We start from the raw sequence: 19,328 nt of genomic DNA, 5'->3' as shown, positions 1-19,328 counted from the left end.
AGAACCTACACCATTTTATTCTGAACCATTACCTAGTGAGGGACAGAGCATTAAAGAGTTATCAGTGAGGATTTATACAATCGCCACTAGAGGATTGTTTGCTAGCTGGGTTTTAGTTAAGAATGAGAGCTGATTATGTTGAACTAGCAAAAGAGCCTGGACGTTCGTTATTAATGACATTTTGTAGAATATACTTAAACAATAACAACAATGACATGCTTTGAATTTGTATTGTTGAGGTTAAAAAAAAGGAATACAGGAGCTAATTGGCAATTTAGCTTCAGGAAAAACAAATCTGTCACATTACATTAATGTCGTAAATTTTATTTTTGCTTTGGTTAATCTAATTAACAAGTTTGTTCTGCTTTTGCAATTTTATTGGAGATAATCACATAAGGAATCTACAAGTACCTTTACATCTGAGCATGTTTCATTAATATTAAAATAAAAGAGATTTTGGTCAGCAACAGGAGTCAGTAAGAAATGGTTTTCCTTTAAAAAGCATCTGTGACTGGGAGGGGATTGTCTGCCAAATAATCCATTTGTTCCCTTTCTTAGCTAGGGTTTCCTACAGGCAGAGCCAAGGATGGGTTCTCGTACAATGATTTTTTGAGGAAGATTTTTTGATTTCAGGAAAAGACGGGGAGTGAGAGAAGGATAGAGCAGGGGGAGAAACTAAGCAAGGATGTGGTCGCAGCTGGAGACTAGTTGGAACCAGTTTGGTTCCACTGGAAGTTATATAGCTTGAATTTCACCACAATTTGTCCAGTGTCAGCATGGTTGCTGCCCCCTAGAGTTATAGTGGTTCCTGACAGAAGAAGGGTAATAGCTGTGAGCCCCTAACAGATGCTAAGGCATGAGAACTGGGTGATGGGTGTTCTAGCCCAGTAAGGTGGATCTGGGCAGAGCAACCATAAGGCCTGTTATAGTACCTGCCTTGCAGTGCTCAAATTAAGCTAACTCCATTTAGACACAGCTTTTCCAGGTTTCTGTATGGTCAGTTTTCTAGGAAAACTTACAAGAAGAAGGTTATGTAGATAAGCTACAGCTTCCACTGGTGCCGTTGGTCCTGGGATACCACTATCTGCTTCATTTACCACCTATTCGAGACTCCCTTCTCCCTTGGCTAGAACCTCTGCAGGACTAGTTGACTTGCCCTGTCAACTAGTCACCATACTTTTGTCAGCCCGTAGTTATTGAACTTGCTTGTTATAGTAAAGTTTGTCATGGAAATACAAAGAGACAGCCCAGCAAATTATCCTGCTTGCATTAACTAGCAGTATCTTATTTCCTCATGATGAGCAGGGTCAATTATCCCTGTCGTTATGGTTAATGTTCTTTGTCTGATGGTCTACTGGCTTGGGGATCCCAAAGTGACCAGGAGTTAGTCATAGCTTTAAGTTTATTGGGACTTTTCCTATATCTCCTGATGGAAGCATCCACTCTCTAGGAATCAAGACCTACACAGCATAGAATTACAGGAGTAAGGAAACACAAAGTCCCCGAATGGGGACCTATAAATATTATTGGCCATATCTCGAGCAACTATAACTGTGTTTAACAAATAGGAAGTGCTCAATACATACCTTTGGATCCTGGAATTTGCCTTTTAATAAATGCTGAACTATGAATCCCATTGATGGTCTTTTAAAAGATGAGTTATAAACATGTGTGAATGCATATGTATGTATTAGTATCTCAGGTTTTTGCTTAAAAACACAGTTGTAATCTAATACGGAACAACATTTTACGCAGTATTAAAATTAAAGTTTATACTCATCTTTCTTTCTCAGTGATATATGAAATAATGGTACATTTTAAATCAATGGCATCTTAGAATATATACAGTAGTGCTTTCTACCTACTTTGTGCTGGGAATCACAGGATATACTTCACAGGCTCTGTTCTCAGAAAAGTAACTTCAACTTCAACTAATTTAAATACTATCTGGCAGGAGTCATTGAGTTTTCTTAATGAGCTCCAAAATAGGAAATGGACAATAGTAATGTTTCATGTGCTAAACATCAGGGACGTTTTCAGCCCATCTTCAGTTACTAAAAGTTTTCACTTTTCCCCCCGTTTTCTTAACAATTTGTCTCTGTAACCAATAATGCCTTGAAATGGCAAATACCATAGACTGGTTTTATGATAGTATCATAGTAGTTTCATATAATTAAATGACACTGTCTGAGATTTTAAAAGCCAAATGGAGGATGAGGGAAAGAAAGAACACTCTGTGCAGATATTGCTATGGTAACATGAACCAATTTGGTCAGAAGCACATTTAGCCTGATATTGGGTAATACCCCTTCAGAGAAGCCTGGATTCTGGCTAGAAGGAATGCTGACCAAGAGGGTTAAGAATGTTTAGCCTGGATAGACAAGTTTACTTGTCAAATGTGAAGATAATGAAAGGAAAAGCATGTTTGTGCATGTGTGTACATGTGCATGTGTGATGGGGAGCGAGTGGGCATGTGTATGACTGTATTTGAGCATCTCATCCCCAGACTTTAATTAGCTTTTGGAACACCGTAGATCCTAAGATGTTCTGAAATCCTGGTTATCTTATACTGTTCACCAGTTTAAACAGAATATCTGGTAATGGTTATGAGCCCAGCTAATTTTTTGGAACAGAGAAATCCTAAATGATTTTATTTTCTTACTTTTGCTGAATGTTTTACTCTGTAACATCATCATACTCTTTTTGTTGTTATTCTTGTGTTCCCCCCACCTCCTTGGGGGATTCACACTGTGAGAATGCTTAATACCTAAAGCTAGCCACTGATAAGATGCTTCTGGCATATCAACAAATAAACTCCTTTGAACCAAGCTAACATGGAATTTTCTACTGTTCACAACATTATAACTGAGAATACATTCCTTCATTTATGTTAGGTGAATGCAGTGCTAGTCTGAAAACACAAGTCCTGGCTACTGAGGGGTTGTCCTACATTTGTTAAAATAATTGCCAATTTAATGGATTTGGATAAGCAATTGATTTTTAGGGTGTATTCCCACCCTGTCAAAATTTAGGAAGTTTAACTTTTTTCTTAGCTTTTAAGACAGAATTCTCCTGATGAAATTACTTCTTTGAGATCAAAACAAAACTAAACAAGTAGATATCACAGGGAAGAAAGAATATTTGGGATTCCAGAACTCTACTGCTGTGGAAAAGAAACACCGTGATTCCAAGTCAGCAATGCTAGCCCTGGAGTCTGAAATGGTTCCTGAACCCACATCACATACTCTCCAAAACAAACAAACAAACATGTAAATTGAAAATCTCAAGCCCAAATTCTCAAGGTCCAATTTGTCATTTCTTTAAGGCAAAGAAGAACATTTGAATGAAAAATAGTGTTGTAAGAGGCTCAATTGTTTTTAATTTTTTTCTGAATTAGTAAACCATCTATAAGGAGGCAATGGAGCATATGGGAATACGCATTGACTGAAGACCTATGATCTGCCCATTAAATTTTACCTCTTACCACCTTGAATGGTCATAGTTCTCCTCTGGGCCTGTTTCCTTATCTATACTTAGATCTTAATGAAGAATATTAAGCCATTAAAGTTTGGAGCAAATAATCTCTAAGATTATTTTTAGCTCAAATACTCTTTGGTTTTATAAAAAGGATGATAGTTGAAATTAAAGAAAAATTATTTGAAAAGATTTGTGCAGGGAAAATGATAAACTTGATAAGATCAATAGCTATAATACAGAAGGAAGGAAAAACTAGCATTTATTGAGTGCCAGCTGTGTGCTAAACATTGTGCTAGACATGTATCATCTTATTTAAGATTTAAAACAGGCAGTATTATTATCCTTCATTGACAAATGAAGAAAATAGGTATAAATTAGGCAATTTATACAGTTAGTAAATGGTAGAGCCAGAATTCAAACCCAGGTAAAGTTCACCAAAGCCACTGTTCCTTTTAGGAAGCAAGAGTGAAGGAAGGTAAAAAGAGTATATACCTGATAGAGAATAACTATGCTATTTGGGGGGAAATTTTCCGGAGTGAATTTATAATATAGAAGTTTCAGTGTTGTGTTGCTAGCTTCTGAAACTCTGCAATACGCACATTTTGTGTGGGCAATAGAACCTATGTGATAGCCATGCTGTTTATTTTCAGTTGGTAGACTTCACAAAGCAAAAATGCAATCACCCTTTATTCATTCCACTCATGGAGCTCTCTTTCTTGTTATTTTATACTTTAGGGAGAAGGAAGAATGTAAATATTCCTAATGAGAAAAAGAAGCAAGACCAAAGCTTCAGCTCTGAGCCCATTACATTGCAATACCGTCTCTTTCCCAAAACACCTTAAAGGCTCAGAAATTCTACATTCTGCCTCATCTTCTATATATTTTACAGGATCTGCCAATAGTAAGCATTCAACAAATGGAATCTCTTTCTACCAATAAACTAGTTTCATATTTAAGCAAAATGAAAAGTGAAAATGAAAAATGGGGAATGATAAATGGCCCATACACTTTTCAAGATAAAATAATTCAGTAGCTGCACAAAGAACTTAAAATTAAAAATTATGAATTTTATAAAGATAAACAAAAACAAACTATGTATGTTTGCATTTTATGTAGAGCATACTTCTGATATGAAGGCATATGTGCCAATTTTAGCATCTGGAATTTTCAGGCAGGCTCTAGCCTATTTGAAATTCCCCAGCAGTGTTAATCAACACTGAGCATCCCTGTAAATTGCCAGGATTGTATTCCCCATTTAAAGTCAAGAATAGCTCCCTGAGTTATTTTCTTGGCTCACATTTTGAAAAGAGACCAGAGCAGCTGCACAGGAGTGTTGGGTGTCTACATGGTTCATCCCTTGAGTGATATTTCTTCCATTTACTGTTGTTGGTTCCTATTTTTAAATCATTGTCGGTATTTTTTTTTTTTTCTTGGCTCTTCTCATTGTCTGCACTTTCCTGGCTCTTCTACACAAATGGTTTTATGTCCTTTTGCTCTTGGACTTCGCATTAGTTGAACTAATTTGCATGTTTTAGTCAAAGGTGAGTAGAGTTCTTTAAAGCAAATAGCATATGTAGATCCTAATTGTACTCTATGTTTGCAAACAATGTGAAATATTCCATATGTTTAGCTCTTGAGTGTTACAGTCCAAGTTTTCTTTTTAATTTGTGTTTTAGCAACAACACTGCATTCTTGAAGGGATTTGTTTTAATTTTTTTCCTTTACCTCTTTCATTAGAATAATTTATGTCTATAGGGAATACGTTCTTTAGTTTCAGTACTGTTTTGCATTTTCAGAATTATCATATATTAAATACATAGAGACCTTTTTCCTTTCAGCTATTTAAATTGTAGGTTAGATTTAGATAGTTTCCTCAGGCTGGAGTTAACTGGGAGAAAGTTAAACATGCAAGGGCTTAGAAACTAATCAGATGAGGCATACACTTACTAGCCTCCTTAACCCCACCCACATTCATGATCCCCTGCTTTCATCAGGACCTAGGATTCTTTCTATACCCAGGGAAGTTACAACTATCACCAAACTATTTCTACCAAATCCAAATTTCTATTGACCCTGGCCCTTCAATAACAGCTACAATCCCCTCAAAAGACCAAAGACTACATAGATGGCGATGTCAGTAGATATGTAAATAAAGAACTACTAGGTTCTGTTTTTGAAAGATTAATTTTGAAGGTTTATTTTTTAAACCAGGGGCGACTATAAACCATATTAGATGTGTTTGATTAAACTCAGTTGCAGAAAAAATGAACCATGTTTGGCAATTAAGGTTCACATATTTTATGTATTAAAGACAAAGAAACAGACCTTTCTTGGCGTCATATTAGAATGTAATCTCTATAGGCTGCAAATTCTTTTGGGAAAGGAACTACTTCTCACTCATCTGTGTTCTTCCATCACTTAGTGCATTTCCTGGTATATAATAAATGTTCAGGTAGTGTTTGATGAATAAATGAGTAGAACAAAAGAGAATCAAGGTCTATCCTGAACTGTTTCCTTTTTTGCAGAAGAAAAGGGAACCAAACATTTACAGATGGCCCTTTAAAATCAGAAAAACTGTATGCACAGAGTTGATGCAATAGGGGCATTCTGAAATCAGCAGACCCACATACAGAACCTTGATTGTGTTTTAAAGCCTAAATTATACCTTATCCTTTTAAATGGTGAAAAACCACTGTAAGTATAACTTACCATTTTGGCTATTTATCCAAGCCAGCAAAGGTAATCTAAATTTCATTTTAGTTTAAGGAGAATCTAATATGGACCAAACTGACAAGGTTTTAATTTCATGCTTACGTTTTATCAAAACAGAAAACTATAATCACATTAGCAGTTAGACTTGTTGATATGCAGTTTAAAAGATATTATGGAATTTGTCCAAGAATCACAGAAATTGCTGAAATATACTTTCAACCAGTTAAATCTATAAATGCTATCATCTTTTGTATAATGCCTGAGAAGACCTGCACATCATTAAAATTCAGGTATCACTAAGTTGTTTTGTGTGCTATGAACACAGTCAAACAGATTCTCCTTAGAGTATATGCTGCAAGAAAAACCTTCTCCTGATTGAGCATCTTTTCCATCCCATGCCTGCTTTCCTCTAAGGTAGCTAATACTCCTAAAGTTACAAACTCAGACCTGGACATTATTAACTCCCCAAAAGCTGAAGCCCTCTTGGTGCTTCTCCATTATTATAGTGTCATCATCATTGTCATTGTCTAATATAACTAGAATACATCAAGCACTGCTCTGATATAGGGATAATTAAAGAGAAACAGAAAACAGTCTGAAATTTCTCCTCCATTTGAGGAAAAATCCAGTTTAATTTTTTAAAATACTAAAAAAATTATTCTGAAAGGAAAAAGTAAGAGACATACATATTTAGATGAATGTATTAGTTTCCTATTGCCACTGTAACACAGTACCACAAACTTAGTGGCTTACCACCACACAGGTTTCTTATCTTACAGTTCTGTAGATAGAAGTCTGAAATGGGTCTTATTGGCTAAAATAAAGGTGTTGGCAGGGCTGTGTTACACTCCGGAGGCTCTGGGGAAGAATTAGTTTCGTTCCCTTTTTCATCTTCTAGAGGCTGCCCGCATCCTTTGGCTCCTAGGCCCTTTCCATCTTCAGAGGCAGCAATGGCAAGTCAAGTCCTCACAATGAATTACAGGCATACCTCATTTTACTGCACTTTGCTTTGTGCTTTATTGTACTTTGCCAATATTGCTTTTTTTTTTTTTTTTTCCCCAAATTGGAAGTTTGTGGCAACCCTTCATTGAGCAAATCTATCCACAGCATTTGCTCACTTTGTGTGTCTGTTACATTTTGGCAATTCTCACAATATTTCAAACTTTTTCATTATTATTATATTTATTATGGTGATCAGTGATCTTTGATGTTGCCATCGTAATTGTTTTGGGGCACTATGAACCTTGCCTATGTAAGATGGCAAACTTAATTGGTAAATGTTGTGTGTATTCTGACTGCTCCACCAACCAGCCGTTCCTCTGTCTCCCTCTTTTTGGGCTTCCCTATTTTCTGAGACACAATAATATTGAAATTAGGCCACTTAATAATCTACAATGGTCTCTTAAGTGTTCCAGTGAAAGAAAGAGTCATATGTGTCCCACTTTAAATCAAAAGCTAAAAATGATGAAGCTTAATGAGTCAGGCATGTCAAAAGCCCTGATAGGCTAGTCCTCTTGAACCAAACAGTTAGCCAAGTTGTGAATGCAGAGGAAAAGTTCTTGAAGGCATTTGAAAGTGCTACTCCAGTGAACACATGAATAATAAGAAAGTAAAACAACCTAATTGCTGATGTGGAGGTTTCAGTGGTCTGGATAGAAGATCAAAGTAGTCACAGCATTCCCTTAAGCCAAAGCCTAATCCAGAGCAAGGCCCTAACTCTTTTCAATTCTATGAAGGCTGGCAGAGGTGAGGAAGCTGCAGAAGAGAAGTTTAAAGTGAGCAGAAGTTGATTTACGAAGTTTAAGGAAAGGAGTCATCTCCATAACATAAAAGTGCAAGATGAAGCAGCAAGTGCTGATGTAAAAGCTGCAGCAAGTTATCCATAAGAACTAGCTAAGATTATTAATGAAGGTGGCTACACTAAACAACAGTTTTTAATGTAGACGAAACAGCCTTCTATTGGAAGAAGATGCCATCTAGGACTTTCATAGCTAGAGAAGTCAATATCTGGCTCTAAAGCTTCAAAGAACAGGCTGACGCTCTTGTTTGTGGCTAACAAAGCTGGTCATGTTAAGTTGAAGCCAGTGCTCATTTACCATTCTGAAAATCCTATATCCCTTAAGAATTATGCCAAATCTACTCATCTGTGTTCTACAAATGGAACAACAAAGCCTGAATGACAGCACATCTATTTACAACATGGTTTACTGGATATTTTAAGCCTACTTTTAAGAACTATTGCTCAGAAAAAAAGATTTTTTTCAAAATATTATTGCTCATTGACAATGCACCTGGTTACCCAAGAGCTCTGAATGAGATGTACAATGAGATTCATGTTATTTTCATGCCTTCTAACAAGACATACATTCTGCAGCCCATGGTCCAAGAAGTAATTTGACTTTCAAGTCTTATTTAAGAAATTCACTTTGTAAAGCTCTAACTTCCATAGATGATGTTTTCTCTGATAAATCTGGGCAAAGTAAATTGAAAACCTTCTGGAAAGGATTCATCATTCTAGATGCCATTAGGAATATTCCTGATTCATGGTAAGAGGTCAAAATATCAACACTAATCAGAGTTTAGAAGAAGTTGATTCCAACCCTCATGGATAACTTCAAGTGCTTCAAGACTTCAGTGGAAGAAATAACTGCAGGTGTGGTAGAAGTAATAAGAGAACTAGAATTAGAAGTAGAGCCTGAAGATGTGACTAAATTGCTACAATCTCATGAGGAAACTTTAATGGATGAGGACTTGCTTCTTATGGATGAGCAAAGAAAGTGGTTTCTTGAGATGGAATCTATTTCTGGTGAAGGTACTGTGAAGATTGTTGAAATGACAACAAAGGATCTATAATATTACATAAACATAGTTGATAAAGCAGTGTCAGGGTTTGAGAGGACTGACTCCAATTTTGAAAGAAATTCTGTAGGTAAAATGCTATCAAATAGCATTGCATGCTACAGAGAAGTCATTTGTGAAAGGAAGAGTCAATATATGTGGCAAATTGTTATCTTATTTGAAAGAATTGCCACAGCCACCTCAGGCTTCAGCAACCTCCACCCTGATCAGTCAGCAGCCATCAACACAGAGATAAAACTCTCCACCAGCAAAAAGATTACGACTCACTAAAGGCTCAGATGATGGTTAGCATTTTTTAGCAACAAAGTATTTTAATTAAGGTATGTACATTGTTTTTTTAGACATAATGCTATCGCACAGTTAATAGACTACAGTATAATGTACACATAACTTTTACATATAGTGGGAACCAAAAATTGTGGGACTCATTTTATTGCAATATTTGCTTTATTGTAGTGGTCTAGAACTGAACCCATAACATCTCCGAAGTATGCCTGTCCTTGGACACTTACTCTTCTGCCTCCCTCTTCTACCTTAAAGGATCCTTCTGGTTTACCTTGAGCCCACCTGAATAATCTAGGATAATATCCCTTTCTTGATGTCAGTTGATTAGCAACCTTAGGAATTAAGGTTGCTACCTTAATCTGCAACCTTAATTCCCCTGCTATGTAAAGTAACATAGTCACAGATTCTGTGGATTAGGTTGTGGGCATCTTTGGGGTGGGGGGGGCACTATTCTGATTACCATGATAAATAAATTAGCAGTTGCTACCCATATCGGCAGAGATGAGTTATACTCCAATCTTTCAGATTTTCATGTTAAACTCTAATACCTCAGATATTTATGGAGGCAATGTAAATGACCTCATTAACTTCATTTGGAGGACTTGTACAAAAGGTCTTTCAGCAAACCCTACTTCGAAATGTTTCCCACAGAAATTTGTGATAGTAGGCAGGGGTGGACATAGCGCTTTGACATCAGTTTATATCTGCTGATCTGCTTATACCTTCTAGTGAATTTAGTGTCTTGCTTTAACACTGTTTTTTTTTTTTTTTTCTGTTTTAAAAATGAAGGACATGTTAAGAAAACAACTTTATTTCCGGGAGGCAGGTCTCTCCTTTGCATAGACATTGGGAGAGAGCAAAAATAGACAAGAGGACATAGCAGACATTCTTACTAATTATCTGATGACAAATTAATTATGTTATTTATGGCTACAGATCTCTTCTCAACTTCCTTAGAAATGCTTGGTGTGAAAACAGTGACCATCCGAGAAACATCTGAGTCTGAACTCTAGTAACAATTCCAGAGACTAATGAAAGGAAAAGAATGAAAAACAGACATGTTTTGTTTCTCTTGGGACTGACCAAATTGGGAATGGATTCCCTGGTCTCACATACACACCCTTCTGAGAGCAGTAAATTATAATATGTGAAGTCTCCACCCTTCCCCATGCCTGCCTAGAGCAGGGGATGGACAGACTCACTTCCGAACATCCTTTATCAATCAGAAAGCCTTAGAGGCGGAATTTGAATTGCTCTATAATTTTGAAATTTACATTTCACACCTAGGTCAAATGAGTCCTTTAGGTTGAAAGGAGACCACGTACAATGAGATATTTCAAATGTAGAATAACGAAGTTTTAAGATATCCACTAAATGCAATAGTGTAATATGCTTCTTAATTGTGTCCAGGACAGACTTTTTATGATTATGCAATTGTTTTCCAATTTTCAGCCTTCTGAAATAAACAGCTGGACAGGATTATAATTCCCTGTGATAGGGATTGGATCCCTTATTGCTATTGATTGATAATGTGCTTCAGGTTCCAGGGTCAATAACCTTTATCCTTATGTAAAGATGACTGAGGAGAAATGTTACTTGAGAACTCTCAAACTTTAGAATGTTTCACAGTCACCAGTCTCTTTGATGCTTGTTGTAACTGTTGATTCTCCAGCCCCATCACCAGTGATGCTGATTATTAAGATCTGGATGCATTCAGGGAATTGACATTTTTAACAGGCTTCCCGAGAAACCTCTGGTTATGCAGTTTTCTAACCAATACTCAGAGAAATACGGCCCTAGTCCCCTGAACCATTCTGGATGAGTGCTATGTGCATCCATTTTGTTCAGCCATCTTCATTAAAGAACACACTCTCACATCATACCCTGGGCCAATTAATCTGATTTCTCTACTCATGAGTGTTCTAATCAGTCACTCTTCAAAGTGGCGAGAGATTTCTCAGAAACCACTTTGGTTTTTGGAGAAGTGAAGTGACTGCATCAACAATGATTTTGTTTTTATAATGTGGGCAGAGGACAAAATTAACCTTTTGTGTTCTGGTTTGAGGCAATCATTTAGTCCAAAAAGGAAAGCCATTAAAATACTCACTGTATCATTTTATTTGCTTACCAACCAAATTTAGTTTTTGAGATTTTGATGAGTCTGGCCAATTCCAATGTCCAAGTTAGGGGGAAGTGTTGCCGGAGAGGAAAGGAAAGGAGTGAGAGCGAGTGAAGAGGTTATTCAAGATATTTTATTTTGAGGCTACCTGCATTATTCCTGATATCAACTCAAACGTCCCATGGACAGATAGTTCCCAACATTTTGGGAAGGGTCATGGACTCCCTTGGGAATCTGATTAAAGATCTAAAACCCTTCATCAGAAAAAAATGTATGTAGACACATACAAAAAAATTTTCAAATAACTTCAGGTATGTCATAGATGCCTCTCCCCAGAGTTCATCCAGATTTATAACTTGTGTTCTGTGTTTTCCCTGTGCCTCTCCCTTTAGGGGAGTCTTTGCTGCTACCACAGACACTCTTGCATTGTCTTCATGAGTTAAACATGTAGATTTTGGGCCTCCACCCCCAGAGATTGATTCAACAGGTCTGGAGTCCAGCCCAGGAAACTGAGTTATTTTAAAAACCTCAGGTGATGCAGATGCAGATAATAAATGATCACCTTTTGATAAATAGGAAACTGAGAAGTGGCTCAGAAAGAGGTGGATCACCTGGTACAAAAATATAGTAAAAGCAATCAGAACACTTCCCTGTACCAGATAGAAAACTAGGTAAAAAGAGTGGGGCTGGCTTTTCCCATAACAGACCCTACCTGTCTGCCTTTCTATTCAGCTCAGTTATCCTAGGACATTGTTTTATTTTTCCCCAGTGAAAATTGCCCAGAATGCCCATTTTATCTTCATATTTTCTGCATAAAAGATTGAGAAAGGGGGTGGATAGGCAGAATTATTTTCTTGTCACCCTAAACTCTCACAAGGGGAAACACTGGGCTCATCCTTTCTCCTTAAAGTGACTTCCTTCTCCTTGTGTTCATATATCTGTACCACTTACAACTCAAAAGAGGTAAGGGCTAGGTGTATTGAGTAGAAAGGCTACAGAGCTTCTTCCTCACCAACCTCTAGATATTTCCAGACAGTAACTTGGCTGGATATTATAAAACACTGCAGAAGACCTTCTATAAGTTGACAGGTGCCACTAGTGAGCAATTCTCTACATTTGTTGAGAATTATACTTGTACCAGTGGATAAGAATACCATAGAAGGAAACAAAGGAATTTTAGACTCTGTCCTGCCTCAGAGAGCAGGCTCATCATTTGCCTCACTGATGTATCAAAACACTGGTCAAAATAAAATACAAGTCCATCCATCCCACTCTGATCAAACAGGACATGTAACCAAAAAGTCTAAATTCTACAAAATATCAAATTTTATATTTTCCTTTTGGAGAACAAATGCATGCTGTTTCTATGGCATTGACCTCAGCTAACTTTTACAACCCTGGCTTGTCAAAATTCTTTCATCCCTTACTAGGAATGAAGATTGCTTTCAGATTGTATGAGAAGAAATGGGAGACAAGGTTGGCACTTGTGCTCTCATGCAAGAGGACATTTTAGTGGCTCTCATCAAGGCAAAAATAAAAAACAATGAAATTTGATGAGTCTTTTATTGTTGACTCAGTGAAATGGTTCCCTTGGCAACTGACATGGGAGGTGACAGCTGGAAGAGCTGAGAGCTCCCTATCCAACCTCATCCACAGTTGATTCAAAGGCTTTCAGACAAACAATGTTGATGGCACAGTAACAGTGTTGAATGTGATGGTGGGGAGAAGTAGGTGTGGCAGGTTGGGGAAGCAAGACAACTGCTTAACTGTCATCCAGGTTTAAGTGAAACAAAACACACTGGAGGTACTGTTTCATTAACATTCAAATCCATTAGATTCAATCAAATCTAATTATGGTATGTTGTTGTTTGTCTCCTAAATGATTCCTTAAAGTGAAAAGAACAGAACTTTCTCAATTAAAAAATAACTAACAAATATTTTATTAAACACTTAATGAGACTTGCACTCATAGTATAGTAGGCTGTGGAGTTTTAAAGAACAAAAAAGATAGTTTGGGGAATGGGAAAACTTGGATAGTATGAGCTTCCAATGGGAGTGGTATGTGAGATGGTGTGGCACTCTCAACCTGGCATTGGAAAACTTGAATTCACTGCTGGCCTCTCATTAAGATGTTTTTGAAAAGAATAAAAAAAAAAGGTGTAGATGTTCTGATATGTGTTAATGTTTAGATGCCTTCATTCCCTCTGTGTCCATGGTAGATCTGGGAATTTGAACATGAACTATTTCAAAAGTTTTCCAAAAAATTAGCATATAAATCTTGGTAAAGTTGTCAGTTCTACAAATTCTCATCCTGCCTTGTTCCTTGACTGGAAGCATTGGCTGCACCCAATTTGATTCTTGAAAATGTCTACCAATAATGCCATCTGTTGGGTTTTTGTTGTAGAAATATAAAATGCATTGAATTTAGTGAGTTAAGGTATGAGTTATCTATATGTAAAAACAAAATCCATTAAAGTGTGTATAATTTTTGATAGAATTTAATGTTATATTTGTAGTCATTACAACCTAGAGACATAAACTGAAATATGGTTCGTGTACAGCAATGTTCGCCGCAATAGTGTGATTTATTATAGAGTAAAATTGGACATGACATACATGTCCAACTACACAAAATTGGATAAATAAATTATGACCCCATCCATTATAGTTATTGAAAATCATGTTTTTAAATAGCAAAGAATACAAAAACATACTCAATATTATATATACTGTAGAGTAAAAAAAAAGATTGTAAAATAGTATAAAATAGAATATAAATAATATACTTACTTATACAAAACTGGAAGGACATGCCATTTAAAATGTTATTTAATAGACATACTTGTGGAGGGAGGGATTTATAAGCAGAAGTGCAATCAACTGGTGAGCAGTTTCATGGAATATTTCTAGGAATAGCTAACACAGTAGAAATCAAGGTGGAGGAAAGTCTCCCACATTTGTTATGCAAAATGTACTATGTACTTATACTATGGTTGTTAGGAAGATAACATAGGTGAATTAAAGTACATTAAGTGCTTAGAACAGATCTGACGTATAGTAAGTACGAGAGTTTTTCATAATTATAAAGAAGAAGAATATTTAAAGGCCTTTTTCCAAGTATGTGGAAGACTCCTGAGGGATACTCCAAAATAGCTGGGAAGGATTACTGGTCATATATCTGTAAATAAAGGCAATAAGCCAGATGAGTTTTGAGTTATGAATATTCATTAATTTAATACATATATGTGAATACCTCCTAAATCAATAAACTCAGGAAGAGAGGGACTGTGTTTGGTTACTGTTAGTCCACTGACAAAGCAGATACTAAATGGTAACTGACTGAATGAATGGATATGCCAAGTACAGCACTGAGTGCCAAGAATACAGCGGGATAAGACATCATGTCCCATAGGCAAGCAGAGCCCAGAGGTATTCAGGTTAAAATGATGAACTTGATCCACGTGGAACATTTTTAAATACAGTTTTAATATTTTTCTCAATGTGACCAAAATAAAATTTTGCTATAATTATCTGAAAAACTGATGCGGAATAGCTATTTCTCCCAAAATCTCATATAAATCAAATGAGAATGAAATTAGGAAAAGCAACAGAAAATTTGTCATTTTAAGTAACTGCACTAAAATGAATGCATTTCCTTTGAAAACTCTCAGATCATAAATCCTTAACCATTAAAATAGGTTTTACTAAATACAGGCAAGTCACTTCACTCTTATAGCTCCTTTGAAGATAGAAATACACTGTAGCTCACCCAGTCATGGTATTTTATTAAAGGAGTCAACAGGATTTCTTTCTTTCTGTATCTTATAGCAGAAACAAGATTCTTATCTAAGCAATCATGATTAAGAATATTACTTTGAAAAAGTCTAATAGCCACTTCTGATCTTCCTCAGACAGAAAGAGTAGAAAGCATTACCTACTGTGTACTATCCCTTGGGCTTTTGGCTGAACTCATGGTATTTTGGCAGTCTTTCTGTGATCTCTTCACCTCTGTAAATATTTAATGTTGCCAGTTTCCTGTAATGTAAATGCATTATTAGAACAATATGGCAGCTCTGTGTACAAAAAATTTGTCAGGCCATGTAGATGGGAGCAGAATTCTTTGACCAAGAGAGATGAATTCCCCAATAGAGTTTTAATGATAATAGAAGCGGATGGAGTCTCAACTTCCATATCAACTAATGATATATTTCCTTCCAGACTTGCTATGAAACAGAGCTGGATTTTGAGGTCCACGAGGGGCATGCCCAGTGCCAATATCTAATGGAGAGTGTGATTCAAACCAACTTTACTGTCTATTTTTTAATGGGGATATAATCTTATTAAGAGTATATGTTGCTATACTGTAGCAATGAAGTAGCTTACCATGGCACTGCTCAGAATTCAGAGAAGTCATCAAATGGTTCCAGAGTAAAATATCATAGCAAACAATAGAAACGATAGTAATCTGTCAAACATTTAACATAGTTGCCTAACCAAAGTCTTGATACATTAGTTCCTTTCCTTATTTACCTGTATTCTTTGTCAAACTTACAAAGCGTATTTATTTCCAAGCTTTAAAAAAAAAAAAACCAAACACTTCTATTCTCTTTCGTACCTGAGAAGTGAAAGGGTGGTAAAGTGAGCACATTTATGATTAATGCCTGATGATTATTTTGGCAGAGCTTACTAGGTAGTGGGACAAGTAGATAATGTCATAAGTGTTAGAGTTGAGTATGACGTTCAATGGGAACACAAAAGAGGAAATGGCCATGAACCTTTAAGATTAGATTGCTATTTTAACTACATTATTTTATGGAGGACTAAGCCTTTAATACTCATGATCTCTTACAGATATTCAATTAGTCAAAAAATAAAAATAAAAAATACACTGATTTTCTCTGCTTCTCTCATTCCTTTCCCCAGATAAATACGCTATTTTTTGTTGATTTCCTTTAATTCTCCTAAGAGTTATGTAAATAGACCTTTTACTAAATTATCCTCAATTAACCTGTTTGAGTGTGCAGTTTCCTATAAGGACTTTGGTACATCCATCATTTTTTATTCATTTTGTTCAAATTTATTTCAGAAATTTTGAGGGAGAGAACTATAATGATAATCATACATGTCACATATCTTACAGTTCTATGGGCTGACATTGGTTAACATTCACCATTGATAAGATATGAAAAGTAAAGTGGAGAACAGAGAAAATACCTGATTTTTAATTCAAGTTTTTATTAAACACCAGTACTTTATAAATAAGCACAGCATAACCACACGTGACTTCCATATTTTCCACAAAAGTGAGAGGGATCACATATTTACCTTGCTTTTTCTTTTGTTTCCCATTAGTGAATCACTTTTACTTCCATATCTCTTTAGCCAAGCCCCATGATTTAGATGAAGGCCTGGTGTTTGTTGAATCTGAACATAGCATATTATGGCACAAAAGAAGAGTGCAGGTTAAGTCAAAGATACCTACAGTTCTGAGAGGAAGAATAAAATCATGAGAAATGGGAAAGGACAAAAGCAGTGCCATGCACCTCTTGCTTGTCCATTTAGGAGGTGTGTTGTCCTTCTGGAATGAATATTCATTCCAAAAGACTTGCCAAGATTTAAACATTTGATGATTGCTATCCACCTCCACTGATTCACATGGTGATTAATAATATAAGGAGAGAAGGAAATAAGGAAGTCCCTTCTGGCATTGAGAAATCTTGGGCAGGAAGGCGAGGGACTCTGAGGCACTTAAGCGTTGTTTCCTATTGAAGAATGAGTCATTATAATCCTCAGGATTATACTGTGTGCCAGGATCTAGATCAGTTATTTTAAATATATTACCTTATTAATCACTACAACAATTTCACTTAAAAAAACAGAACTCTACCCCCTTTCTACATGAGGAAACTGAAGCAGTGTTTAAGCATGTTATATGAAGTTAAAGTGAGAATTCAGAGGACCCAAGATCTAAACTCCATCCACCTTAGTCCCAAACCTGTGCTCCAGTATGCTATACTGCTCCCAGCCATAAGATAAAGTTCATTAGAATTTATGGAAATTATAACTATGACTCTTTTAGTGAAAGCAATATAGTTGATTTATATTTGAACTATTATACATATATGACTCGATGTCTAGTTATTAGAAAGAATATTGGCTAAAATATTGTGGCTAAATTTGTTCCACACTCTGAGATTATTCAAACAATCTCCCCCAGTACACCACACACCGCCCCCTAAAATGGGCAACCACGAAATTAATCTAACAGTTATTTTTATTTTAAGATTTTAATTACTAAAAGTGTAATGTTTCCTTAATTCCATGAACAACAGCTCCATTCTTTTACTCAAAAGAAGAATGGATCATCACAGTGCCTTTTTTCCTGTTTATAAACTACAGAAATTCACCCTGCCCAGGATTCTGATTAGTGTTTACTGAATACAGCTTTTAGACTGAGCTGCCATCATTAAAGTTAAAAGTCACTGGAATTGTCTGTTTTTTTTATGTTTTGATAGGCCCGTGAACACAATCTGAAAACAGGAAGATGGACTCTTACCCCTGTACATTATATTGTCAAGTCAGGGGACAACCCTATTAATTATAATTAGGAAAATGTTTATCTAGTTCAATAAGGATTTATAGCATGGTCTTTGTTTATCTTAGGAAGATGTTTGTGGATGTGTGTTTTCGATCCATTTGGATTATCAGGAAGAATAAGGAGACATACTTGCAACTCACAGATGTTAGAATGCCATATCCCATTCTGTAACTTGTCCCCCAACTCTCCAGTCTTTCTGGCGTTGCTCTGAGCTGAATAACTCAGAATTTGGGATATAATGGATTATGGGATCCACAGATTTCCTGAGAGTAGTTTCTAGACCCAGACCAACCTATGTAAATAGGGAATGGAGTGCCCCAAGAGAGGTGGAGATCTCCTTTGGGAGGAAGAATTCTGACAGAGGAGGAAGAATCTAAATATAGTGGGGCAACTAAGAATTGGAGTATAACCATGAGAGAACTTTCTGCAAAGGGTTTAACACTATTATAACTTGGGCATCAGTTAACATGACAGACATTTTCTAAAACATAAAAAAGAAACATAAGATACGAGAGGAAACATGAAAAGATGAATATGTTAAAGTATTAACATGTTTGGAAGTGATAGATCCTGAGAAATACACATGTTACAGGACAGGACATAAGAAACAAATATAATCAGGGAGAATATGAACTGTAACAGAGAAGTAAATAGGATCTCATAACTATTACCACGTATTACTACAGAATTGTTTGAATAAAATAAAAATGGGAATATAACAAAGGAAGGGTACATCTTATTCAAAAGAATTAAATCTATTAGAAATGAAAATGGAATAGTGGTATATGTCAAAAAGATATAATTTAAAATATCTTTCTTGCCTTTCTTATTTATTAAAGTAATATATAGTTCTTGTAAGAAAAATACCAAAGCAAATATCTAAAAATTAGGAAGAAAAGAATAAAAATGCCACTAATGTCATCATCTTATATTTATTTATGTTCTAGAAGATGCATTCACATCCACATTCACATAAACCATATCTGAAGAAGAAAATATGGCAGAATTTGCATAGAGACAAAACCAGAGACCAAAAAATGAGAACATTGTTGTTAGAGGTGACTAACTGCTGTCTAATTGAAGGAACTGGATCCAAGGGCTGAGAGTTCATAAGCTAGTAGAGGCAAGATATAATAGTAGTAAAAATAGCCACAGAATTAGTAATAGAACTGGTAACAACAGTAATAAGAACTACTATTTATTACGGACTAACTCTATTCCAAGAACTATGCAAAGCCCTCTTTAAAACTATAAAATGAAGAGCTAAATGGTATTACT

General features: G+C 36.0%; 1 protein-coding gene across 9 annotated transcripts in view; it reads left to right on the top strand.

The window, feature by feature from the left end:
* Window positions 1-19,328, top strand: part of FBXO4 (F-box protein 4) — a 206,908-nt gene that overhangs the window by 100,975 nt on the left and 86,605 nt on the right. The window contains exon 7 of one of the 9 annotated variants that reach the window (XM_023536924.1): window positions 4,213-4,245. The exons of the other annotated variants lie outside the window; for them this stretch is intronic. Within the exon in view, the coding sequence (XP_023392692.1) occupies window positions 4,213-4,230 (18 nt within the window). The 3' untranslated portion in view covers window positions 4,231-4,245. Of the gene's footprint in view, window positions 1-4,212; window positions 4,246-19,328 lie in introns of those variants that run through there. 9 annotated transcript variants of the gene reach the window in all.

The sequence above is a fragment of the Pteropus vampyrus genome, unplaced genomic scaffold, assembly GCF_000151845.1.
Source record: "Pteropus vampyrus isolate Shadow unplaced genomic scaffold, Pvam_2.0 Scaffold172, whole genome shotgun sequence".
NCBI lineage: Eukaryota > Metazoa > Chordata > Mammalia > Chiroptera > Pteropodidae > Pteropus > Pteropus vampyrus.
The sequence above is the reverse complement of the archived record's forward strand: the minus strand, read 5'-3'. Positions and strand labels throughout refer to the sequence as shown.